The sequence below is a fragment of the Saccostrea cucullata genome, unplaced genomic scaffold (genome assembly GCF_032062105.1).
Source record: "Saccostrea cucullata isolate Sc308-1 unplaced genomic scaffold, CSIRO_AGI_Scuc_v1 ctg5135, whole genome shotgun sequence".
NCBI classification, from domain to species: domain Eukaryota; kingdom Metazoa; phylum Mollusca; class Bivalvia; order Ostreida; family Ostreidae; genus Saccostrea; species Saccostrea cuccullata.
This window is the reverse complement of record NW_026931273.1, coordinates 1,617-29,390: the sequence shown is the minus strand read 5'-3', so window position 1 is coordinate 29,390 and position 27,774 is coordinate 1,617. Positions and strand designations below refer to the sequence as shown.

The window sequence follows — 27,774 nt, the reverse complement described above, 5'->3', positions numbered from 1 at the left end:
AAGTAGTGAAAAGAATATAATGAATCAAATACAGGGTGTTTCATAATATATGTTACATTTTCAGATCTAATTATTTTTCTTACCTAACATATTTCTACTGTATACAGGGAAATTTTCGCCCCCGTTTTATTTTCGCCCCTTTCGCCCGACCCTCATTTGGGCGAATTTAAAACGGGGCGAATTCAAAGAATACAGTAGTATTTCTTAAACAAAACTATGACTGGGCGAATTTAAAACGGGGCAAAATTGTTTGCAAGTGTGAAAGGGCGAAAATAAGACGGGGCGAAAATAACCCTGTATACAGTCTTTCAACCATTATATCATTTTAAACATCGAACCCTGCATTTTTGAAAAAGTCAAGGAAATCATGGTCTTGCAATGATTAATTGTTCTATAAATGTTGATGTCATAATATGAATATTTCTCAAAATCGACTTGACTTATACACTCAGTGCTGAATTGTAAAGCTGTTTTTTTTTCAAATCTTGTCGCCAATATTCATTCCATTCATTCACAAGTTGAAAAAACCAAAAAAAAACAGAAGCTTTCTAAGATGCTTATCAGAAGGGTAGTAACAAGGTTAAAGCTAGGACAGGGACGGACAGTATGCAATAAATGACACAGTATTCCAGAAAGCCTGAAGACTTTAAGAAGTGGAGATTTTATTGCTGAAGTTGAGACACGATCTTCAATGTAGCACACTTCTGAGATAAGTGTCTGAAAGATATTTTCAGAAATTTATTATGGTAATATCGGCATTTTCAGCTTATAATGCACTTTTAAATATGATCTGAAGTAATTAGTATACAAATTTTCAATAATTAATGCAAGGAAACAGTTTGACCTCTGCATTCGACAATCTCAATTTTTGGGCTCTAGTTTTCTGAGGGGTTCGTAAGGAATAGGGTGTACAATCGTAAACCACAGGTACTGAATGAGCTCAAAAAGAATGTGTACCTTCAAATGAGGAGTATCTAAGCAAAAATATGTGACAAGATTACATACAAATTTCAAGAAGCAACTTCATTTATTGTTGAATTAATGGAGATCATTTGGAACATGTAATGTGAACTTTTGACGTTGTGAAATTCAACGTAGCAAAAATGGCACAACTTGGAAATTTTACTAATTTTCATTAATGTTTAAGATTTTCTTCAGTGTTTAATATCTTACTTGGTAATTGAACATTATGAATCTTATGGATATGTGCATCAATTTGATGAAAAGACTTATCTGTTTCTTTTTCTTTTGTCTGTCAAATTGAGGACTCAAAATGTAACATATATTATGAAACACCCTGTACAAGTCTGTGTTGATTTTTCATCGAAAAATAAACAGTTTATATGCCATATATACGAACAGATATTATTAGTTTGATGTTGCCACGGAATTAACGTATATCACCTCATTACAATGACAGGATTAATCCCGGAAACTGTCCATCAGTATCCGAAGTCCAATTATTCTCCCCTCTATGCGTATAAAATTTTATCTGGACACCCTGTTCGTTAACGGACTGTTTGTATGTTTTACCGTTCCAGCTGCTAGGTCCTTGTAATTTAACCCAAACTCTGTATCTCTTGTTAGGAAATAAAACCACGGGCTTCCTCAGTTTAACTTCAAACTGATAATCCATAGAATCGGTTTTCTCTATTATCTGAGAAGGTATGTCTCCGACATCAGTCGAGTTTTCAAGCAATTTGCCCACAACCGTGTATGTATATGGAACCGACTTTCCTCCCCACATCAGAAAACCATGAAGTTTAACATTTCTGTTTACAGTAAATTCTAAACTGTCCTCGGGACCCGAATAACCCCAGCCAGCATTCGGCCCACTGCTTCGTAAAACCGTAAACGTTTTATATCTCTGTTTTCCAAGATTGAATTTTGTGTTTCGTTTGTTTATATTACCAACAATTATTTGCTGTAAATTAATCATCTCTTCAGGATTTAGTATTTGCCGTTTGCAAACTTCTTTTGCAAATGTTTCTAAATTCATTGACTGAAAACGAACTTGATATATGACATCTCCCATTTCTTTTCTGATATTTTCATCAGACTTTACCATATTTTTCCTTTCGCATTTATTTTCAGCCCATTTTATTAGAAAGTGATATATCTCAATCTCCTCTATATCTAGGTTCTCAGACGAGACTACCTCGCTGAGGGTTTCTTTCATTAGTCCTAAAGCAGACGGCGACTGAAATACTGAAACACAATTTTTTTCAATGAAATCCATACATTTTTCGTTCAGACTTTCAAACTTGAATAACTTTGCAGATTCAAGGATTACACAGACAGTTTCCGTTCTAATATTTTCATCTAGATATGATTGCGATGCTTTTTTCAATTCCTCAACATCATATTTTTCAGCAGCGTACAATGCCCCGATTACTGTATCCTCAGTAACATCAACATCACCGCAATACAGAAATCTATATAAAAAATTTAATAAATTATAAGTATATCATCTAACCTACTGGTTTACGACAAGTTTTTGACAGATCAAATCCCATTTTTTTGCCATTTTTAGTCATGTGTTTTTTATTTGGTATACTTATAGAATTCTATGTGCATGATTGTTCTTTATTTATTAGGGCATATTTAAGATATGCATTTCATTTTTATTGTACAGGGTGTTTCAACAAACATGCCCCGACTATTAATGTCTATATTTTTGCACAGTAATAATATATATAAAAATAATAACTATATCTATAGGCGAGGAAGGACCTTTAGCTGAAAAAATAACTGTCATTAATTTTTTTCAGATTTTGTATATATCTTATTTAGTATGTCCCACATACTATAAAGCAGACATATCAATAGGTTTCTAGACTTATTTCTGAGATATTAAGTGACAAATACCATACCCCACAGTGTCTGGGCGGAGAGTTGATTGTCCGTGTTTCTGGGTCCATTACTCGGTCGATAATTGAATTTTTTCAGCATAGATAAAAAATATGCCAGCGGAAATGTGTCTTTTAAAATATTTTAGAGTATGAATAGGGTTAATAATTCGAAAAAGCAAGATCCTTTTGTAACACCACATCTGAAGACGGAAATTTACCAACTTTTTAAGACAACTTAAACAATAAAAAAAAATAATTTGCAAAAAATCCTATCATTCAATATTTGAAAATTTACGTCGAAGTTCAAGTTAGTCATTGTATTGATTAACTGTAAAAATATCGATTGGTGAAGCTGAGCTCAATATTGTACGGGGCAAAGTTAAACGAGACCTGATCATGAGAAAAACGTGTCATGTTTACATTTCTCGAGTATGGGAAAACCCAACTATGACGTCACACATTTCTGAAATAAGCGAAATAAGACATGCCCACGGAACATTTCCGTCAACAACCATGTAAAAATATTTTTTGCGTTCTGAAATTCACAAAATACCCCACCATGCAAAGATTATGGCCCGTTTTTATGATTTTATACTACCCGTTTTTACCATGTATGATCTTACTCTACTAAGAGATCCACTATGACGTCAACGGCGCGCTGGACGCGCAGTGTAGGGAAACGTAAGAGTGGATAAATCTTTTCCGTAATTTGATAATATTTGCAAGAAATTTTAAATGTTTTCAGATATTTTTATACTAGATGGTGAACGCAGACAAACAGTCAAAAAAATATACAAGTACTGTGGTTTCAATCTCGTTTTGTACATATTTTATCAAAGATTATGACGTAGTTCAACTGAGTCACATGAGCATACATCCTTCGTCCCCTTAAAGCCCATTTTCTTGCAATATCATTGTGTTGTAAACAATATAAGATATTAAAGTCATTTAATTTTTTCCGTTGAAGTTTTAATAAAATTTTCAAAAATTGGTTTTTGAGGTTTTTTCTTCATAAATGGATCAATGGATGTTTAAAAACTAATCAATGCAAACAGAAAATCTCTAAAATCATGAATATTAGTGCATAAGAATTTGCACAAGAAAGTCTTCAAATTAAAATCATCTTTCTGGAAAACATGTTTTCATTAGAAATGTCCAAAAAATATATCTCATAAAGGAATTAAGAGACAAAATAGGGATGCTTACTGAAAATATTGCGACTTTTAGATACATAAAAATAACGATAAAATGAAAACTAGTCGTGCTGTTCAATGTTTTAAAATGCCTGTCTTAAAAGAATAATTGATTCAAAATTACTCAAACTTCCATGTTGATAAAATTGTCAGTTATGTATTTTTCCTTTTTCCAAAAAAATATTTCGTTTACACTGTGTAATTTTCTACTGAAACCACAAAATTGGAACATGTTAGCTGAGACACCCTGCATGTACCTTTTGGGCTGTTTTAATTTTTTTCTTGTAAATATATTTTATATAAAACAATACTGCTTTATATTTCATTGGTATTTGTAATAAATGATCTTTTCAATTCAAATATTTGTTGATATCATTTTCTGACAAAAAGAAGAGCAGAGTAGATTCTGGTAAAAACTAGAAATATTACATGTAAAGTTTGCAGTTAAGTGTTATGTTAAGTCACGATCTTTTTCGTCAGATGCAACTAGTGTAAACAATTCACGTGATTGGTCAACTCAAATTATCAACATTGAAACGGAAATAGTATGTTGCACGAGCAACCAATCAGGGATAAGAAGAAAGTTCCCGTCGTAAAGCTTGCGGTTAGGAGGCGTGTACAATTTATCTAGAGCGCAGCCATAAACTAGATCTTGAGGTAATGTGAAACTTTACACTGAGCTGCAAACTATAATGTCAATAGGACATGAATGCCCCGCCGAGGGTAGCTACAGAACTACAAAGCTATTAGTCTTTGACCATAACGATACAGATCCTGTTATGCAAAACAGTTGCAATTTACGGCAAGAATTTTTGTGCACTTTTGGGGAGAATTTCTCCATTTTCCAGCATTAATCAACCAACCATCTTTCACTCATGCATTCTAGACACATTCTTAAACCAATTTGCATTTTTTTCTCCAACCTTTCAACCCTTGCAGTCGTTTCTGCAAGTGATAATCTCGCTTGAATAGAATTGGCTATTGGATTGCTGAAATTTCACCTACAGCGAGATTATCGCCTGTAGAGACAACTTGAAAGAGTTTGGAGGTAGATAAAATATACAGAATGGTAAAAGCATGTGTCTAGAACTAGGGAGTGAACAGTAGTTGATTGGCCAATGCTGAAAAGTGAAGAAATTCTCCCCAAAAGTGTGCAAAAAATCTTTAGCCTTAAATTGCACATTTTTTGCATTACGGGATCTGTAGCGTTATGGTCAAAGACTAAAATACAAAACCATAACGCTACAGTTCTGCAGCTACGCCGTGGGTATATCAGTAATGCAACATGAAAATTTGAATTTGTGTATGAAATTTGATCAGAATATTTTAAATAGTAATCCAGTTGAATTGCTTAAATCATTATTTATCAGCATATGTAGTTTAACACTAATTTAAGGAAAGTGAGGTCAAGGTAATAGGAAAGCCCAAGGTCAAAAAATGTTGAAAAGCTCATCAGTATGTATCAGCATATGAAGTTAAAAAAATATTATGAACGGTTTTTTAAAACTTACTTAAACACAATTTCATAAAAGTGAGGTCAAGATCAATTGAAAGGTCAAGGTCAAAAATGTTTATGCAATTGAATTGCATACATTTATATATAAATCAACATACTTATTTGAAAGAGTAAGGTCAAGGTCAAAGGAAAGGTCAAGGTCAAAAATGTTGATGCAGGTCAATTGCTTACATCAGTATGTACAATGTATCAGCATATGAAGTTTGACACTAATTTAAGAAAAACGAGTTCAAGGTCAAAGGAAAGGTCAAGGTCAAATGTTGAATAACTTTCATCAGTGTAAATCAACATATGAAGATTGATAAAAATATCTTGAATGGTATCTTTAAAACTGAGCTAAACATTAATTTAAGAAAAGCAAAGTCAAGGTCAAAGCAAAGGTCAAAGTAAAAAAAATGTTGATACAGTTGAAAAGCTCTCATCAGTATGTATCAGCATATGATGTTTGATATAAATATCTCGGACGGTTTCTTTAAAACTGCGCTAAACACTAATATAAGAAAAAAATGGTCAAGATCAAAGATAAAGTCAAGGTCAAAAATGGTGATGCAGTTGAATAGCTCTCTTCAGTATGTATCAACATGTGACGTTTGATAGTACTATCTTAAACGGTATTTTTTAAATCCAAGCTAAACACTCATTTAAGAAAAGTGACGTCAGGGTCAAAGGAAAGTTCAAGATCAAAAATGTTAATGCAATGGAGTAGCTCTCATCAGTATGCATCAGCATATAAAGTTTGATAACACTATCTAGAATTATCCTTAAAACTGAGATAAACACTTATTTATGAAAAGTGAGCTCAAGGTCAAAGGAACGGTCAAGGTTAAAAAATGTTAATGCTTCTGCATAGCTCTTATCAATTTCTATCAGCCTATGAAGTTTGATGAAAATATCTTGGAGAGTACCTTTGAAACTGAGCTTTGAACTGAACTCAACACAAAGTGTGACCGAAGGACAAAAGGACAGATGGACGGCAGGACGGAAGACGGACATGACAAACACTATATGCCCGGTCATATTCATGGCAGTGCATAAAATGAGTATAAGTATTTGAAGTAAAAATACACGATGGTATATGTATATCATGAACCAAAACTGACAGAGGAAATACTTCAGCAAAACCTGAACATAATTTCTGTGCATATGACTAATGAAAGACTTCAACAGAATTAAAAGAAAAAGAAAATACGGCGTTTATATTATGAACATGACTTTTTTTTCAGCACATTCGCATAATACAGGCATTGCGTAGACTGCAAATCTATACATATAAAGAATATCTAATGCTTAATGCTATTATTTTAATACTTTGATTTACTATGTAGCAATTATTTATTGTAGAAATGATTCGTAAAACGTAATGAAAAGATAAAAAACAACAGATTTATGAAAGTGATTTTCATAGAGCTAAATATACGGCAAGGAAATAATAAAACGAAAATTTTACCTTAAAAGAACATGAAATACAGATGGCTCAATATCAGGAATTTTAATGTCATTAGCTTCCGCCAGGTCACCATACAACATTGCGTCAAACACGGGACTTCTGCACGCTAAAACATACTTATGAGCGCGAACAAGCTTTCCTTCTTTCCCAACCTTGAATGAGACATCACAATGGATCTCGTTTTTAAGCATATATCTGTTACATTCAGCAACACTGAGGCCGGAACGCCAGTTTTTCGAATTCTTGACTTCTGTCATCTGCATATAAAAGATTAAATTATAAAATTTTATTTCAATAATTCGTATTCAAAGGTAATCTTAATAAACAATTTGGATTTTTTGCTTTAAAATTGGCCGATTTGTTTCATAGAATTTAATTTGACAACAAATAATCTAAAATATTTACACATGAGTCCCCATGTTTAAATATATTCTTTATGTATAAGCTTGAGATTTATTATTGTTGTTCATATACAAATACTTTAAAATTGTTATCATTATTGTCTTTTTGGGATTTGAGCTATGTTCAATCTCCCTTGGTCATCACGCATTTAACATGAGCAGTAATTTGTGTCGATTATATAGAGCCGAAAGCGAGGCTACTGTGTTGACCAATTTACTCCGATGATATTCAACAGAAAACATGCATAAACATCCGCCAAAAATAGTTCATGTCATTTTCTGCTGAATTGATCTAATTTTTATAATTTGAAATCTAAGCAAATGTAATGATAAAGTAATCTTATTTTGAATATTAGATTTCGTCAAAAGTAAAACTAAATTATAAAGAACCTCAAAAGTTTTTCGTAATGGACCTCATTTTTAGTGTAGCTTCATTTATAAACACTGAAAGAGATACGAACGACAACTCTACATGAATGAAATTTCCCACCATTTTTCAAGGGATATGCAACCTGCCAAAATCTTATTTTTCTACTACATTATATTACTATTTTATGATTGCATTGTAAACAATAAAAATATCTTCATTGAATTAAGAGTAGTGAAATTTTTGTCACAGTCGTAAGACTTTTTTTTTAAATGAAAATAGACACTGAACAACCCTCTGTGTTTCCAGGGTCCGTGATTTTTCCCGAATTTTAGAGTCATATTTTAATTTAAATATGATTTTTACAACATACGGGGTGTTTAACAATTATTTTTTTTTCAATTAATTCCTAATTATTATAATCAATATATTCAAAAGACTCTTTTATTACGGTGTATTTTAAAGTTTCAATGTACACGAAACAATCATTTCATTTGTCCCTATATCAATAAGAAAGGGCACTTTTCCTACCTTTTTTTTTACTTCTTTGGGTTTCCGTAGTTGATACAATGAATTTAAAACGAAAGTAAAAATATACATAATTAAAAAAAATGAAAAAGGATAATGTAATATAAACATGTATATTTTACTTTGAATAGTTATGATACGTGTACATAACAGGAAGCAGCTTATCCGTGTCTCTTTCCGTATCACTTATCAAGTTATATAATAATCTGATACATTGCGATAATGACCGACTGTGTTAAACTTGTAAACTTACAAAGGAACTGTGATAATGAAGCTTTTTTATCAACAAGTTCATTATAATTATATCTAAAAAAACGATACCATTTTTAAATAAACTAATTACTCTCATTAAAATACACTCACAAAAAATGTTTGAAACGCCTACCTTTGGCAAACAAATGCATATAAACTACGGTGAAATGTTCGGGTAATATTACTTGTTTTCTTTAGAGAGTTGGCGCAATCGCAACTTCTCGGGCCTTTCCGACTAGCGGAAAAACGACCTCGAATGTATATGGTAGACGCAATGACAACCCTCCCTTTTCACGATCTTTGAAATAAATGCATGGAGACCTTTTATCTGTGGAATATGGAGTTTAACTTTATTCAATGTAATGATATTACCTAAAATATACTATAGAAGGGACTTCTAACTTCGTCTATCCTATATTTGAATAAACAGGAAATATATATAAATTTTTAACATCCGGTGATGTTAATACATTCGAGGTTGTTTTTCCGACCTCTGATGGAAAGACTCGAGATGATGCGATTGAGTGTTGGCGATCTCAGATACAGCATGCTCATAACTATTCGTAATTACACTATTTATCAGTCAAGTCCATGACGGAAAACCGTCCGATCTAAAAGTTACAAGTTTTGGATGGAAAATCCGTCCTAAAAAAAGGATGGATTTCCATCCTTCAAATGAAATGGATGGAATTCCATCCAAATTAATTAAAACATCTCTGATAGGATTGCAATTCTATCCATAATTCATCAAATTTTAACAAAAACAAACATATTGAACTGTTCAAAAAATATTTTCACAAATTATTGTAATCACTGGTCAAATTATGGAAGTTTCATTTCGAAGACGCCAAAGATGGCGAAAGAGAGTCCAAAGATTAAGAAGAGAAAAGGGATGGGACAACGTATCGGACAAAGTTATCCTCTTCTTCTCAACGATTAATGGGTAAATAAGTATTTATCATGTTTACAATTTTGTTTACATGATTAACTTGTCAACTGTACAGATAGAACATGTAGAAAGCTTTATGCATTTTATGTGTTTGTTTTCTTCAGATTTTCAAACAATTGGGAAGTTTATATAGCAGAAAGTATATCTTAAATGTATCTTTTAAATTTTTTTTTAGTTCTAAAAGTTTATTAAACATGTTGAAAGACATGCTCTAGTCTTAACTTAAACATACTCGTCAGAAACCGCCCCCCTCCTTTTCATTTCATAGATAGACATAATATAGACATTAAAAATTGGGGTTTACCTTATAGTCCCCCTTTCAATTACCCCCCTCTACTTTCAATTTTCTTCTGACACCTATTCTTCAATATATATATATATATAGCACCCTTTTAGATACCATCACTTCAGAAACATGCCAACAGAGTTTAGCCGGAATCATCCATATGTGATGGAATGCATTCCCGAGCCTACAAACAGATGGGACCCGCTAGCTGTCTCAGTGAAAGAAATGGGGGCTAACAGACATATGCATTGTCATTTCGCTTGAGTTGAGAGTGACACAGAAACTTAGGAGGACATTTTGTCTGTACATTGGGACACGCCATTTTGAAGGTCCAGTATCAAGTGGGAGACTGAAACTTCACTGATTTTATGTGTTGGAGTTTAGCAATGACACTTCTTACAGACGACTTGGAGAAAGTTCCGGTTTTTTGAGAAGACATGTACCATCTTCTTACATATTTCTGTGACAATTAAGAGATTTGTTGGCATAAGTATGATGATCACTTTCATTCCATTAGCATAATAAGCACAATCATCACTGTTGTTGTCATCATATTGTGCATCATGTAAATAATTTTGAATGAAAATATTTGAATGCTTTATTCATTATGTTCATAATAAAACAGATCTGAAGTAATTTCTTCAGAAACCAGTGTTACTACATTCAGTAAACATGGTAACCAATTGACATAGACATAGAGGCTCAATTGGTTTACATAAAATGTTACATTATTTGGTGTTATTAGCATGATAAAAGTAATTTTAACACTTAAACTCAATCAAAATTCAAACACTCCTTTACAAAATTTCAATAAAGATTACTCAATTTGCAACATAAAAAACTAAATCATCTGAAGTACTGTGGTTTCATAAATATTTACTGGATACTAATTTTTGTGAATTTCGTTATGTATATTCAAAAAATTAATTTTTCACTGAAGTCTTACTTATGTAAACATATTATATTTATAATATTATTGACCATAAATTGACATTCCCTTGAAACTATGATTTTACTAAATCCATGAAAATTAATGCCAGCAAATATTAATGTAACCACAGTAGATATAAAATGAAACGAAATATTTACATTCTTTCCCGTTGTACACTTAAATCTAGATATAAAATGAAAACAAAATATTTACATTCTTTCCCGTTGTACACTTAAATCTAGATATAAAATGAAAACGAAATATTTACATTCTTTCCCGTTGTACACTTAAATCTACCATGTCTACTGTTTTTTGCCTCTTCCCCGGCCTTTGCCTCTTCCTCTTCCCTATTTCTTTCCTACTTCGTTTCCTCTGCCATGTCTGCTCCTGATGTTCCTTCCAATTCTGCCTGTCTTCTTTTCACTGGTTTTCCTTTTTCCCTAAGGAAAATCCTTGACTTTAAAATCAAAACAGTTTCTTTAGAAATAGCAGCTATATCCTCTCCGCTTGTAGATGTCATCTTGGTAAGCTCAAGATGCTGTAGCTCCTTTGGGGGCATCTGAGAACAGCCTGGTAGAAAGCCCAAACCAGTGCCATGGGCTCCTTTATACGGTGATGGCTGTACGACATTATGTTTGACTTTGGCTTTGTTGATCTTTCTCAGAATTGATTCCTCTCTGGTTTCAATCACTGAGTCTTTGAAATTAAGAATGTTTTTATTTTCTTTGAAGTTCTTTACTAGATCTTCACTTACAGAAAAATGAACTTTTTCACCTTTTTTATCACAGCAAAATATTTGACATCTTTGTTGTCATTTGCAAATGCTGCCATTTTCTCAAAAACTTTAAGTCCTCTACTCAGTCTTTTTCTCTCCACATCTTTCTCCTTCTCTTAAAGTCTGTTACTGTCCCTGTTTTCTTGTGGACAAATTTTCCACTTTCTTTGTCTCTTATCTTTTCTACAACAAAATTTGAATATCAGTTTCTGCCAATACAGCCTGAATTTAAACATGTTCAACACACCCTTTACAATGTTTACCAAAATAATAAGCATCATATAAATTATTATCAGTTCACTGTTGATGTTCTGCCATTTTTCCAAGAAAAATAATATTAACTGATTAAGGAAAAAAAACGAATCTACATGTATGATAAATATTTCAGGTTTACTAGCTGCAGGAGTAGTGACAGTGAATGTCTCGTCTTCTTCAGTTTGTTGTGGTTGTGGAACATCATCTGAATTTTTAATTGAAAAATCTCTTATCAACATGTTTAACACATCCTCTACCAAAGTAATAAGCATCAAATGAATTATTATCAGTTCACTGCTGATCATTTGTCATTTTCTAGGAAAACGATTCACAAAAAAGATGAATCTACATGTATGATAAATTTGTCAGACTTACTAGCTAACTTGTTTATTGAATCATGAATACATTTCTAACGCTTGGCAAAGTTAAGAATTTCATTGAGCTGCCTTTTTAAAAAAAAAATTGGTTGATTTAATAAACTTTAAGGTCAGTTTAAGAGTGCGGATTTTCGAATATTCATGAAAAAATAAAAAAACGTGAATAATGGCAGCAACTAAATTTTTTAAACCACCGAAAAAGTAAAAAAAGAAAATCACATATTACATGTTCATACATGTGTATCCGCAAATTAAGGATTTTAATCCCTAATGAGACTAAATACTCTATCCTTTAATGTCCATTAAGTACATAATACTCTGACATTAAATAGAAGCATTTTATAATAGAAAAGAATTGCCCACGTGAAAATGTCAAACTTTTCATTAACTAAGCAGTAATTAATTAAAAGAGATTGCATTAAAGTGTATGGGGAAAAGCGTTTTTATTAAAATAAAATTTCGAATAATTAGAATATCATTAAATACTGTTGTGGAAAGATGCATTGAAGCATTAGACATAGAATGACAATTAAAAAGAAATTACCAGATAATTTTTTTTATTAAAATTGATTTCTTTAATAATTGAAAATAAAGGGAGATAACTCTTACCAAATTTCAAGGTCATAAATTAGGACACATCCCACCCTTACATGCTAATTGTAATAGACGGGAATTATGTCAAATCAACTGAGTATCTACACTTACACAAAACTTAGTATTCTATTCTTAGTATTTATTGTGTGAAAACTACAACAGCGAAACTCTTCATTTTTATATCATATATAGCTTACATTAACTTCAGTGTACACGCTGAGTTTGGTAGAAATCTACCGTCCAGGTATTCGTAAGGGACCGTCCCAAAATACAGGTACATTTACTATAGAAATTATATAGAAAAGTGCCAATTTTAGCACTTTATATAAAATTATACAAATACCACGATAGTCATTTTGTTCAAACTATTATATATGATGAGTAATACTTTATTGTACATTATATGTAAGAAACACAAAATTGTTACTAGAGAGGGAATCTCAAAATGCCAAAAATTAACGAATTTTCCTTTTTTTTTATAGATTACTACAAAATACTCCCACCTGGTATGACGGTCACAAAGGATTTATATGAAATTATACTAAAAAATAATGGAGATATTCTCAGATATCTATGTTTTAAATTTCATGAGCGTATGTTATTAATTTTTTCTTTAATAACATCTTTATTATCCCTTTCCTTAAGAACTTAAATTTATCATAACGTCAAACACACTATATCGACGTCATCCTACCTATCAGCTGCGAAGTAGGTTAAAAAAAGAAGTTATATAACATTGTAATTACATTTTTTAAAACTGTAATTTCATAATTTTGTTTAATGTTATTAATTAAGTGAAAAAAGTTGCTTTACAGTAAATACGCTTCCATTTTACTGTGATGCGCGAAACATTGCGCAATGAAAACCCCAGTCGGCCCCCTTATTTTTATACAATACGTATGCATTTACACGGAACATTTTCACAGGCACGTGCCATAAAGTGGAGGGGGGATTGATCTCAATTTGTTTTCAAACATAACTTTTTACTACAGAAGATAATTTTAAAAGTCCCATCCCCCAACACATATGAAATAGGATTTTCGAGTTTTGAGGCAAAATGATTATTTTTCTTTCGAAGCCTTCCCCTACTTTTATGACCGGCAAACAGGCAAAATATATACTTAATATAATAAATAGTTCACGTATCGTTGCAAGAAATATAAAAAAACATGACACGTAATGAACATAAATAAATAATCCAAAAGGATTATATAAGAAAAACTACCCCTAGTATCTTGCAGAAATGCCTGGTAAGGTACCTCAAATTTTTGTGAGTAAACATGTTTAAGTAGCTATACTTCAATGACAAAATCTCGGAAAATTTTATCTGTTATTAAGGAACGTCTTGTCTGTCCTTAATTGATGCAAATTGAGATATTTAAATGAATACAAGGATTGATGAATAACTAAAATAATTACAAAATAAGAAAAAACAAGTAATAACAAAATAAATGTTAAAATCCCAATTTTAAGAGATAAAAGATTAATTTTTTTGGCAGATTATCAACTGATAATTTTCCAACACGGTAATGGTTAATATGGCCATTTTGAAATGCACATTTCTCTTAATTGCAGATTTTTACAGGAAATTATGTTTTTTTACGATATTTTTTAAAGATCTGTATAATATAGGGTAAAAAAGATGAGAAATACATAATTTAAAAAAAGAAGTTTGCTACTAATTTTCAGCAATCCTTTTACATTTTTAAAAATATATTTCAATATTTTTAAAACAAAAAATGAGACAATCTTTCGACAAATAAATTGAAATCAAGGAAATGACCAAAGTAGTTATATGTAAACGTAAATATTTGCAATATCTAAGATTATTACAAGAACTTTGATTTAAATAAGGACAAATCTATCACTAAGTCGAAATCTGAATCAAGTTTTGAAATTAAAAAAATAATACCTTCAGTACAAAACCGAAATTTCTAAAGTCTTTCTCGTTTGCAAAATCATGTTAAGGGAAAATGGCCTGTGTGAACGGTTAAGCGGGAATGTCTACTTATAATGCCATCTAACCCGTCTCCGAATGTAATAGATGTCCTTGTTCGATGTTTAACTTCATGAATAATGTTTTTTCTTCATTTTTAATGTAATGTATTACTTCTCACACATATTTCAAGATATTTGAACTAGTTTTAAATAAAATGATTCTTTTTTCATTGTTTTAAGTATATGTAAATTACCTACAATAAAATTATTTTGAGAAGAAAATATACTGCTTAAAATACATGTAGCAATCATTTAAAATTATCCTTAATTGTGAAAATATTATTTTAAAAAAGATATGTTTAATCTTCATCACCCATTATTTTTTAGTAAAACATTTAATTTAGTTTCTTCTGAGATACCATTATTTAAAAAAAAAATCCGAAAACCCATTTACATGTAGTAGAAGTTGTTTCATAAGGATTTTTTTTCTTACAACGAATCTGTTTATATTGATAAAAAAAGGACTGTAGGAAGTTACAAATGAATGAAAATTTCTGGTTTGAAAAGAAAAGTGGTACATCTATTTTTCTTGAATGAAAATATTGATTTTACAGATAATAACTAGGTAGAAATAAGAGAAAAGTCAAATCATTTGTAATAAAATTTGTAATTTTGATGTTGATGAAAAGATTATGTGTTTCAATAGACACATTTAAATGTATAATGAAGAAAAAGGTAAAAAAAAAATTTAATAAATAATGAATGATACTGGATTAAAGATTATTTTCAAAGAACACTTGAAAATAGGATCAACCCGTACATTCTTAAGATATTCTTTAGGTGAGAAAGAGTACATTTGACATGTGGAGGACAAAACTAAATTGAAAATCTCAAGGTCATTCAATGAAAATTTAATTTTTCTTTGGTTTAAATTTCGATACAAAGACCTAGCTGCCCTCATGAAACTTTTTTCTTGAGATTAACGATGGTTTGATCAAGATAACTTTGTTTTATCCAATCACACACTGAATTATTAAAGAAACTTAAAGGGAAAAAAAATCTGGGATATGTAGAACTACAGTTTATTGAAAATCTCCAGCTCAGTTTATGACAATTCAAAACTTTTCTTATTTTTTTCCACTATCATATGAGCAACAGATTTTTGAAAACCGCAGAATTCATTAATTGTACCTAAAAATCATTCTAGTTTCTCTCAATAGCAGTATAAAAAATGAAAGTTAAGTATTCGCATTTTCTTCCAGACAAAAAATCTAACAAACATAGCTGTTTAAACTAAGCCCTGTTTCATTATCAAAGCAATATACACTAACGTTTAAATTCTCAACGTTTTACGTCCTTATATTTTTTAAGCAACAAAATCTGTTTCCTGAAGATAATACTGGTAATTGAAATACGAAAATAATATCTTAAAATACAGCTGCTTTAATTGCAAAATATTTCTCTCGAAATACACTGTGGTGCGTGTAAAATTTAATTCTTAAATGAATGTTCATTTCCAAAATTAAACCCATACTTCGGTAAGTATTTTGTTATTATACCCCCCGCTTGAAAAGTGGGAGGGTATATAGTAATCGGTATGTCCGTCCGTCTGTTACGCTTTTGGGTACCCATCTCTTATCCGCAACTCATTTCATACCACTGAAGGAAATTTAATGAAAGTTTCACAGAATCTTTATTACATATTGCCATTGTGCACCTCCTATTTTAATTTTTGATCTGACATATAGTTTTGATTTTCCAGAGCAAAACATGGATACTGCCATTATATTCATATGGGAGGCGGGGGTATTATTTAGTGAGCTCATTGCTTACAGTACCTCTAGTTATACCCCCTGCTTGAAAAGTGGGAGGGTATATAGTAATCCGCAACTCCTCTTATACTACTGAGTGAAATTTAATGAAAGTTTCACAGAATCTTTATTACATATTGCCATTGTATACCTCCTATTTTACTTTTTTTTAATCCGAAACGTATTTAGGTTTCCTATGGCAAATCATGGACATTGCCATTATATGTTTACCTATGACGTCACCTATACAAGCTTCTAAATAACATTTGATAGGACGAGTTATTCCTCTTTACACATTACCGTAAAATAATATAGCAACAAATGGACATTATGGGAGGCATGGGGTATCATTTAGTGAGCTCATTGCTCACAGTGCCTCTAGTTTTATTAAGTATTTTTGAGAGGACTTATGAAGGTTGTCCAATCCAGTTATGTTTATCGGTTAAATTTAGTATTAGTATGAGATCAAACTGATTTATATAATTAAGATATGCGTGTTTATTCACTGATGCATTTATAAAACAGTTGTATAAAAGAATCATAACATTCCATTAAAAATATATATCCTTTTTTCAGGTTAATACATCATCTATTCTTTTTGCCTTTCTTCGCGGAGAAATAACTCATCATCCAATTCACCCAGTCTCTGGTCAGGAATCTCAAAGAATAACCTTTCCCTTGTCATTTCTTGAAAGAATTTCAAAAATGATTGATGAAGCCAACAGATGCCCCGCTCAAACCGGAAGTGGTACATGTGCTTGGGTATGGATACCTGATGTTGACGAGAACCGGATCCCAAGGGTTATATATAAAGCACAGAAACTCAACAGAACGGAATGTGAATCGTATGAACATAGCCAATGTAGACAGGAAAAGAAAAGATTCAATGTTATGCAATTGGTACCAAAATGTGACGGTAGATATGATCTCCGACAAGATATAACGGAACTGACTGTTGGTTTTGTTTGTGATAGAAAACTTACAGAATCTGTCGTTAATGGTGGGCATGCTGATTCATTCTCTGATTTCTTTGATTAAATGCTTCATAATTTGTCTTAATTTCAGCATTTATTTTGATTTTAAGAGTTTATAAGCCACGTCTTAAAAGCTATACTATAAATAAAACTTAATAGATGGAAAAACCGTTCACGGTAGCTCAGTCGGTAGAGCGCTCGCTCCGTGATCGGGAGGTCGTGCGTTCGAATCTCGGCCGCTGCTGACCTAGTCGTTAAAATGGGTAGCAACTGTTCCTTCGCCATGCGCTCGGCACTTTGAAGTAAAAGTTGCGGGTCCTTCGGATGGGACCTTAAAAACCGAGGCCCCGTGTCAGCGGCAGGCGTTGGCACGATAAAGATCCCTCACTGCTCAATGGCCCTGAGTGCAGAGTAAAGGTCAAAATTTGAAGCCCTTCACCGGCATACGGTGACGTCTCCATATGAGTGAAAAATTCTCGAGAGGGACGTTAAACGATATACAATCAATCAATCAATTAATAGATGGAAAAAAATGAATACAATCTTCATCTTTAAAAATTATTAAATCCTACAAATGCTAATAAAAGGAAACTTTCGTTAGGTGTATATTTAGTTTACGTAATAGTTTCCATTTATAATAGGCGACTCTATAAATGCGTTAAATTAAACAATATACAATCAATCAATTCATTTATAATAAATATATATTTATACATTGAACCTGTCATAAAAGATATACTAAATGTGCATAAATATACTTATTCTTTTTGTTCTGTGTTATGATATATAGATTAAGATAAATTCTTTTGAATTTTATTTTTAATTTGTCAGATAATTGAGTTTTTTCAACTATTTTTTTTTCATCTTTTTCGGTAATTGTTCAATTTGAAAAAAAAAATCAAAAATCAAATAATATTCGTTTCAGTAAAAAAATTCTTACAATGTACTTATAATTTCGTAATAATGTCATTTGTTGTGCATGCATAAGTCGGTAAATATGGTAATGGCTGGACATATTCTCATGATTATTGCTGAAACATGTATTTATCAAGCAAAGAAAAACTCAATGTGAATGAAATCTAACGTGAAACAAATAAACCAACATTGAACTATCAAATGCTTACTTCTGTAACGTGCAAGGGAGGTCACTGCCTGTGAACCCCCGCAGGCCCGTATCCGTGATAAAAACGGATAGCCTTGAGATGCTGCAAATATGTACAATGCGCAGTCTTAATCACTTGGTACTGCCTTATGTAAGGTCTTTACTGGTAGCGAACAAGTGACACTGGCAGGGAAGTCCACACACCAGCGCACTTCCACAAGAGACAAGCAGGGATGACCGCACATTTACCCTTGCGCAGTGACAAGCAGGGATGACCGCACACTTGACACTATTATGGTTCTAGCCTAGAGACACTGGCAGGGATGTCCGCACACCAATGCTCTACCACAAGATGCAGGCAGGGATGTCCGCTCACCTGATCTTCCGCAGCAACAAGCAGGGATGTCTGCACACTTATTGCTAAGAGATGCCAATTACAGAGCAGGGATGACCACACACTCTGACAAGTAATAAGCAGGGATGACCATACACTTAATACTTAGATCAGTACATTATAAGCAGGGAAGTCCGCACACTTATACGTACCTTCACAGGTTTGTCAAGTTTTACCTCTAGAACCGACACTCTGAAAAAAATGCCAGTAAAAACCCTTATATAGCCTAACACCATTTATAATACATAGTGATTATTTATTTACAAACTAATTAAAACACGAATCAAGCTTCCAATCAACCAATCTTTAGTAATCCAACTAAAGTAACATACAAAAATTATTATTGATCACTTTAATTGGAACTCAGCACTAATTAAGTATTTATTTTCAATACATTTAATGAGTAATTAAAAACGACAAGGGCGATAACTTTCGCTAAATGAAAATATAAGGAAAACAGCTTCCCGCTTCACTTCTCCATCTTACCTGATCTTCTGATGATTAGAAATTCCGTGTTTGTTCTGCTCCATTTTTTATTGATTTATGAATTTTTGAGCTTGAATACTGTTCGTTATCTCCATATATTTATTTTATTTCGAGTGCAAAGAAATACATGTACCGGTACGAGGGTTGTTCGACAAGTTCGTGGACAACTGTCATATGTTTTTTTTTTCTTTGACGTCGAATGTTATCCAAATTTGCAAGAAATATTTTTACAAAAAATCCAAATGATTTGTTTTAAATTTTTCCAAAATATTACGATTTCTTCAAAACGTATCCAGATTTTAAAAATGCAAAAACCGGATCGCGGAGCGGGTCAAAATTTAGTAAGTTACAGAAAAAAACACTATATAACGTCTGTAATCATATTCTCTGCAAAATAGAGCAAAAAAGAAAAACAACATTAAAAGTCAAACCAAGAATTGTTACATCGATTCGTATACCAAATTATGGCTTTACATTTTGCTTTGTTGAAAAGAAATCAACTAGAGAAGATGGGTAGTCGTTATTGTAAAAAATACTGTGACGTTTGAGAACGTCACGGAGCAGCAGATAACGACGCAGTTTTGTGTTTTACTCAGGAAAAAGCCTGAATAAACTCTTAAAATGTTGTAGGAATCAAGAAAATATGTCACAAGCGAATCGTGTGCAGATGTGTACAAATAGTGCAGGCAGTATTTGAGTGACAAAGACTTTGTATCGGTTATTGACAATCTGTGAAGCTGCGTTATAACTGTTAAAATCTACACAATAATTTCAAAAAGTTGGAACGTCAAGGAAAGACATATGAGCTTCAGAGTTGCACATCCTGTGAAAGTACAGTTAAGTTATAAAAGAAGTTAAAGTCTTAACAAAAGAAGTTATACAAGAGCATTTTTTAACAAATAAGTCAAGTATCGAAGATTTGATGAGCGGGCTTTAGATTATACCATGTGAAATGTACAGGCAAAGTATTTTTAAAGAAATTCTTGACGCTATGTTTTTACGTTACATTGGCTTCAAGTGTGCTCCGCGGGTACAAAACATGTTGATTTTAAAATGAAGTAAATTGATTTCTATTAAATCGAATGGAATGACACTTCACACACCAACAAAACAAATATTTTTACACAATATATTGTATTTATATTAAATTTCTATTCAGTAATATAAAGACAATTGATATCGACCACGAACTTTTCGAAAAACCCTCGTATATCAATAAATGAAGGAAAGAAACAGAATATTGTTAAATTTGATAAATATAGGATCTCCCATGATTTGTAGTTGGATATGATTTTTACCCAACGAGTTGTGTGATTTTTATCCCCGAGCCTTGGCGAGGGGATAAAAACACACAACGAGTTGGATAAAAATCATATCCAACTACAAAACATGGGAGATTCTTTTTATCCCATGTTTAATACTTCACAACCGATGTTTAACACTGTTTTATATAGGACTCTGCTATATTTTACTTCCTCTCGCTAACGCAAAAATCATATCCAACTACAAAACATGGGAGATTCTTTTTATCCCATGTTTAATACTTCACAACCGATGTTTAACACTGTTTTATATAGGACTCTGCTATATTTTACTTCCTCTCGCTAACGCAAAAACCGTTGTGACGTCATAACTGCACTTAAGTGTGGGATATGAAAACGATTTCCCATGAGCTATATCCAGGGGATAAAGGTTCAAACATGGGATAAAAGAAGATTCCTTCGTTTTTTTGAAAGTACACATGTAATTACGAAGAAAAAAGTACTACATGTGCACATAGAGTGTATTTTGGACACATAAGGCACCCATGTATGTATTAAGATCAAAGGACCGTGGTGATGGAATTTTCACATTCAAAATGTATTGTCACATTTACTATAAGAATCATTGCTTAATGGACAAAAAAATCATATCTAATTTTTTTTTATCAGTTTTTTTCTCTAAACTTAAGTGCTTTTCTTTCTCCAAAAAAATCTCTGGTGCAGCCTTATCATAACTCTAATATTGAAACTCAACAATATTTTTTTTTATATGTGGAACGATTTAAGAATTTGACAATTATGCATTACTGAAAATGTAAAAAAAAAAAGAAAAAGAAATAACCTGTTTATGTAATTTATCACCAAGTTTAAGACATGAACTGTTTTTGTCGTCACATTTTTCTGGAATGGAACTTTTAAATTTAAAAATAATTACATGTAACACAAAACATATTTCAGTTTAAAAATCTCAGTTTCCTTGCCTTAATAGTTGCTGCCTAATCACAGTAGTCGTATTCAACTTTATGTGTATGAAACGTTACAGGTCATAATAAGTTTGGACAAATTATGAAAAAAGAGATTTTTAATACTGTAGCTATTTTCAAAAACACTTATGACAATTTAAATATCTGGGGTATTTTTTCCTTGAAAGAAATAATAAGAGTAAATCTAATTTTACCAGGTATTTAATTGAATGTATGCAATAAACAGATAAACAAGGGAAATTGTCCACCAGAATCTGAAGATTCAAAATTTTCTCCATCATGTCGAAAAAAAGATCAAATTGAACACCTTGTTCCCAAACAGATTGTTTGAAGAGTTCCATGGCCCATGAAGCTTCACGCACATTTTATCTATTTTGTTGGGAATTATAAGTATAGGTCTTGTAATACAATATTGAACTGGATATCCAATGGATTCCCTTGTGTTATATTCTGTGAAGGTATATTTACTATTTTAATCGAGTTTGCAAGCATGTTATGCCAAATCTTATACGTATCAGGAACAGGAATTCGTCCTTAATGCAGCATCCAGTAAGGGAACTTAATGCTGCATCCAATAAGGGACTTACATGTAATGCTGCAACCAATATGGGACCGTGCGATGATCCTGTCTACGTCTTTTATGGTCGGGATACCTCCAATTTTCAAAATGGCTACCACTACGTAAACCATTACAAGTCTTCAATGCAGGTTTCCGCTTTCCAAGATTAAATTTTGTGCTCTCTTTCTCCAGGTTACCAACAATCACTTGCTGCAAAATTAATTTGTCTTCCGAAGTAAGTATGTTGCGTCTGCAAACGTTTCTAACAAACATATCTAGATCCATGAACTGAAAACGGACTCGATACACTGCGTCTCCTATCTGATTTCTGATATTTTCATCCGACTTCTCATGACCTTTCACCTCACACTGACCTTCACCCCAACTTATCAGAAAATGGTAAACTTTTAACTCCTCAATTTCTAGGTTGTCTGAGGATAAAATTTCCTTTAAGGTGTCCTTACTTATCTGTAAGAAAATCGGTAATTGTAAAATGATTGAGCACTTTTCATTTATAAATTCCATACATTTTTTAGTCAGACGTTCTAAGTGAAATAACTTGGCATTTTCCAAAAATGTACAAACAGTCTCCGTTGTTATGTTCTGTTTAAAGTATGATACTGTCTCTTTTTTCAACGCCTCAATATCGTATTTCTCAGCAGCGTAGAGCGCCCCGATGACAGTTTTTTTATTTACCTCTACTTCGCCACAATACACAAATCTGCAATTTAATGGGAAAAAAGAATGCTTGCATAAATACATATGTGCATTTTAATTTTAATAAAACAAGATGAAAGTTTCAAATACATTTTGCAGTAATAATTAAACGGTGAATTTTAATCATCTTTGGCTTAAAGGAATCAATTTCGTTTTGGGTTGAGCTCATATTGGTAAGATACTTGCATATACTTTTAATCACAAAATTCAAACATTTATTAGTGTAAGAGATAAAAGTCGATATAATTTTATTTCTAAATGCATTATGGTCTTGGTAATCTAGTTACATGTATTCATGACTTAAAACCTACTATATTGTAGGAGATATATTTCATAAATTGAACAAAAATCTTTTCCTAGCCACTAAACGAAATTTTATTTAGGTCAGTGCAAGGTAAAACAAGATAAATGTGTTAAAAACGAACGATAAAAAAGACAGTTGACGACGAAAAGCTAATTAAAAGACGTTTGCCATACAATTTATCATTCAAAATCCATTGTGATAATGCTTTTACAAAGTTCAATGTCTGCGTAGGAGTGGCCTGACAGAAAAGGAGTAAGGTTGTTTAAATATCATTAAAATCAATTTAACCTTCTTATGGCATATTTAAAACAAAAAGGACATTTTGCTATAAATTAAAACCATTTTTATCATAAAATAAAATTTATTTAGAAATATAAAATATAAAATATTCAAACATGTGTCCCCACACTATTATATATTTCTTATGTTTAATTTCAAGGTTCATTAATGTTCTTCATATATAATATGAATGATTAAAAATATTAAAATTGTCTTTGAGCATTCCTTAGCATTACTGAAGTTGAAAGCAAACTCTTCACTACACTGTATTTCTCTCAACTCATTCGATTTGTAAATATACGTTCTTGGTATGTCTATTTTTAATAACTCACTCAAAGCACATTCAAATAAGTAGATGTTAATTATAGGGTTTATAACTATATTCTTCATTATAAGTATTTTGCTAATTAATTTTCGTTATAATGACCAAATTTGTATTTGGTAATTATTTGACTGACATGTTTCACAGAATTTTATTGCATGATTGTGTTAGTGGTTTTAATTTTTACGATGACGGGTTCAATACAGAGGGACATGGAAAAGCTTTCTTCACCAGTTTTAACCCGCCGTGTGTTCATGGTATGTGAATTTTTCAGGATCAAGAGTGATATTATTATTTAGAAATGACTTTACAACAAAAGGAGTATTGCTCAATTATTTATTTGCCCCCTTAAACGAAGTTTCGGGTGTATATAGTTTTTGTCGTGTCTATCTGTCTGTCTGTCGTACTTCACATATGTAATCCTTGTAAGAAGATGCTTCATTAGATACCAAGAGCTTTGACCTTTTGACCCTGAAGTTTGACCTACTTTCAAAAAATAAACCTTGATAAGAGCTAATGCTTTCATATTTTAAATATTTAATCCATGTGACAAGACCTTTCATTTGATATTGAGACCTTTCACCTTTTGACCTTGACCTTAGAGTTTGACCTACTTTTAAAAAATCTTTACCTTGGCCATAACTTTTGAACGGTTAGGGCTAGAGCTTCCATACTTCACGTAGCAAGAGCAATTAATGGATACCAATAACCTTGACCTTTTAACCTTGACCTTGGAGATTTCCGGAGTTTTAAAAAAAAATTAACCTTGGCAATAACTTTTGAAGAGTAAATGCTAGGGCTTTCATACTTCACATACGTAATTCTTCTGACAAGACCTTTCAGTCATTACCAATAACCTTGACCTTCTGACCTTGATCTTGGAGTTTTACGTACTATAATATTTTTTTAACCTAGGTCAAATCTTTTGAATGGTTAGAGCTACAGCTTCCATACTTCAAATATGTTATCTTTGTGGAAAGACCTTTCATAGGATACCAATAACCTTGACCTTATGACCTTGATCTTGAAGATTTATGAACTTATGAAAAAACTTTAGCTTGGCCATAACTTGCGAACAGATAGGGCTTACAATACAATTGTATATCCAGTTAGGAGACTCTACTCTTGGTACTAATATATTAAGTTTGCATCTTAGAAAAGTTTTATCTTCACTATGTTGCCATACGGGGGCATCAGTGTTTCACAAACACATCTTTTTCCATTAATTCTTTCATGTAATTATTCTAATGAATATACTAGTATTCAAAAGATTTTTTTATTACTATGTAAAGTTTTCGATCTACATGAAAACATTTTTTCCCTATATAATTACAAGTATCAATAAAAAATGATAATTGTCGTCTTATATATATCTCTAAGGGTTTCCGTTGTAAATACATTGAGCTGAAAACGAAAGTAAAAAAATAAATAATATATAAAAAAAAAATGGAAATAGTATTTACCAATGTAAACAGTAATATCCAATAACATGCATATTTTCACCCTTAAGACTTATGATACGTAACAGGAAGTAGGTTGCGCTTGCCTCTTAAAAAAATCATTTATACTTTTAATGAATTGAATTAAACTTGAAAATATTACAAAGGAATTGGGATAGATCAACGAGTTGATATATATCAATTGTGAAGCCAATGTTAAATAATCACTCTCATAAAAATACACAAAAATTTAAGTTTAAAATGCTTACCTTTCGTCCTTTGGCAAACAAATGCATGTAAACTACGATTAAACATCTGGGTTATATAAGGTTAGTTTTCTTTCGAGAGTTGCCGATCTTTTGATTCAGTATATTCATAAATTTATACATCACTTTACAAGTGCTGACTTTCAGATATTGATTTTAAAAAATCTGAATTGCGTTTTCTGAGTTTGAATTTTGTATTTGTGGTGCATATGCATGTTATTTTATAGACGAAAAAATAATGTATGCACTCTTAATAATAATTAATAATAAATCATGTTCAAGTATTTTAGTATCCGAAAATAAAACAAATTTCTTTATTTACATGTATATGTTTTTTGAATTTCTTTACTAAATAAATAAAAAAATGAACTCAAATATATACAACCGTTTGCATACACACAAAACACTTACATTCACAGACATATAAGAACAGTATTTCAAATATAATTTCTAATATGTATATATACAGAAAATGATTTTTGAAATTCCGACACCCCCCCCCCCCACACACAGACATATCAGATAATTCTACGAGTTAAAGATAAGATGATTTTTTTTGTCTGGAAGCCCCCTTCCCCGCCCAAACTACTATTATGGTAAGCAAACAGGCAAAAGGATTACTTAGTATAATAAATTGTTAATGTATAGCTGCAATACAAATAAAAAAAATCATAACACACAATGAGCATAAAAAAATTGTATTTACATAGCACAGAATTTAATACTCTGGTGAATTAATGGATGCAAGTTTAAATATTGAAATAAATGCATGGATGGCTGCATAAATAAAATACATGTAATTACAAGATATGATAAATTATTAAAATAAATACAGAATTTATGCCTAAATTCCAATTTAATGTAAATAAAAAAGTTAATTATAGAATCTGTGGCTGATTGATGAATTCATAATTTGTCAACACGTTAATAGTTAAAATATACATTTTAAAATGTATATTTCACATAATTAAGGATGTATAAAATGTTTAATTCACATAAATACGGATTTTCATATGAAATTATGTTTAATTATGATCTTAGAGTTTTCAAATTTTGAAATTTCATTTTTTCTCGTTCGACAAATCATGTTATGGGTAAGGGGCCTATGTTAACGGTCAACCAAGAATTTCTTCCCTTTAATGACATCACATCCCGTTTCTGAGTGTTCTAGAGGTCCGTGTTTAATGTTTAACTTCATTAATAATGTTTTCTGTCATTTTATGTGATAAGAATTTACTTATATCGGGGTATTTGAAATAAATTGCAATATAAAGATTATTTAATCATTTCTATGGTGTACATGTAAATTTCTTCATTGGTCTATTGTTTTTCTTAAAAAAAATACTGCTTATAATTGATTATAAATGGTAGCAATCATTTATAGTTTCAAATTAAATCTGTAAATAGGAAATAGTAATGATATTGAAAAAAAAATCCCACATTAATTTTAGAGTTTTAGACACCCATTATAATTTCGTAAAACTTTTAAATAAGTTTTCTCACGACATACAATTATTCTTAAAACTAAACAAAAAAAAGATATTGATATTTTTCCTAAATCATTTTTTACACTTTGATCAATCCCTAATAACAAAGATTGAAAACTTCTGCACAGAATTATTTCATTTGTTCGCAAAACCCTGATTATTTGTTAGTTGTTTGAATTCGTAGTATTTTTTCCTTGAATCAATCTGTAAATGTTGATAAAAAAAGAAAAAAAAACGAGGACACTCGGAAACACTTACAAACTAAGCGCCAACTTTTGTTTGAAAAAGAAAAGTGGTGATTCTATTCATCTTGAATGAATGTCGATAATGTAGGATAGTATGATAAAATAAAGGAAAAGTAAAAAAAAAATTGCAACAAAGAAATTTTGAGGTCGATGAAAAGAGTGTGCTTTTTGAATAGATATTTCCTGGCGTATTGTATTTTTGACCTATTTAGGTGTTATTTATTAATTTATCGCAAACTTTTTAGAATCTGAAAGAATATGGGCTTAAAATGTTAGTATATGTGTCTATAAATGAAATAAAATAACCCAAATTTCAGTTTTGTGTTTATTATTTTTATATGCCATAATATGGAGAGGGTACATTTTTCATTACAAAAATATCAGTGTCTTGTGTTTTCGACCTAAATATAATATCAACGCCCAATCAGTATTGGCTATAAATATCCACTGGATAATCAAAACAATAAAAACACGATTGTCTGT

The 27,774-nt window shown here is 31.4% G+C and overlaps 1 protein-coding gene across 1 annotated transcript; it reads right to left on the bottom strand.

Annotated features, from left to right (window-relative positions):
* On the bottom strand, positions 1–25,589 carry LOC134232054 (BTB/POZ domain-containing protein 2-like). The gene is made up of 3 exons (XM_062714026.1): positions 25,563–25,589; positions 7,009–7,265; positions 1–2,435 (listed from the first exon to the last, which is right to left on the bottom strand). Exons 1-3 carry the CDS (start codon positions 25,587–25,589, stop codon positions 1,409–1,411), a joined length of 1,311 nt encoding a protein of 436 aa, XP_062570010.1. The 3' UTR covers positions 1–1,408.
* Between the last annotated feature and the right edge of the window lie 2,185 nt (positions 25,590–27,774).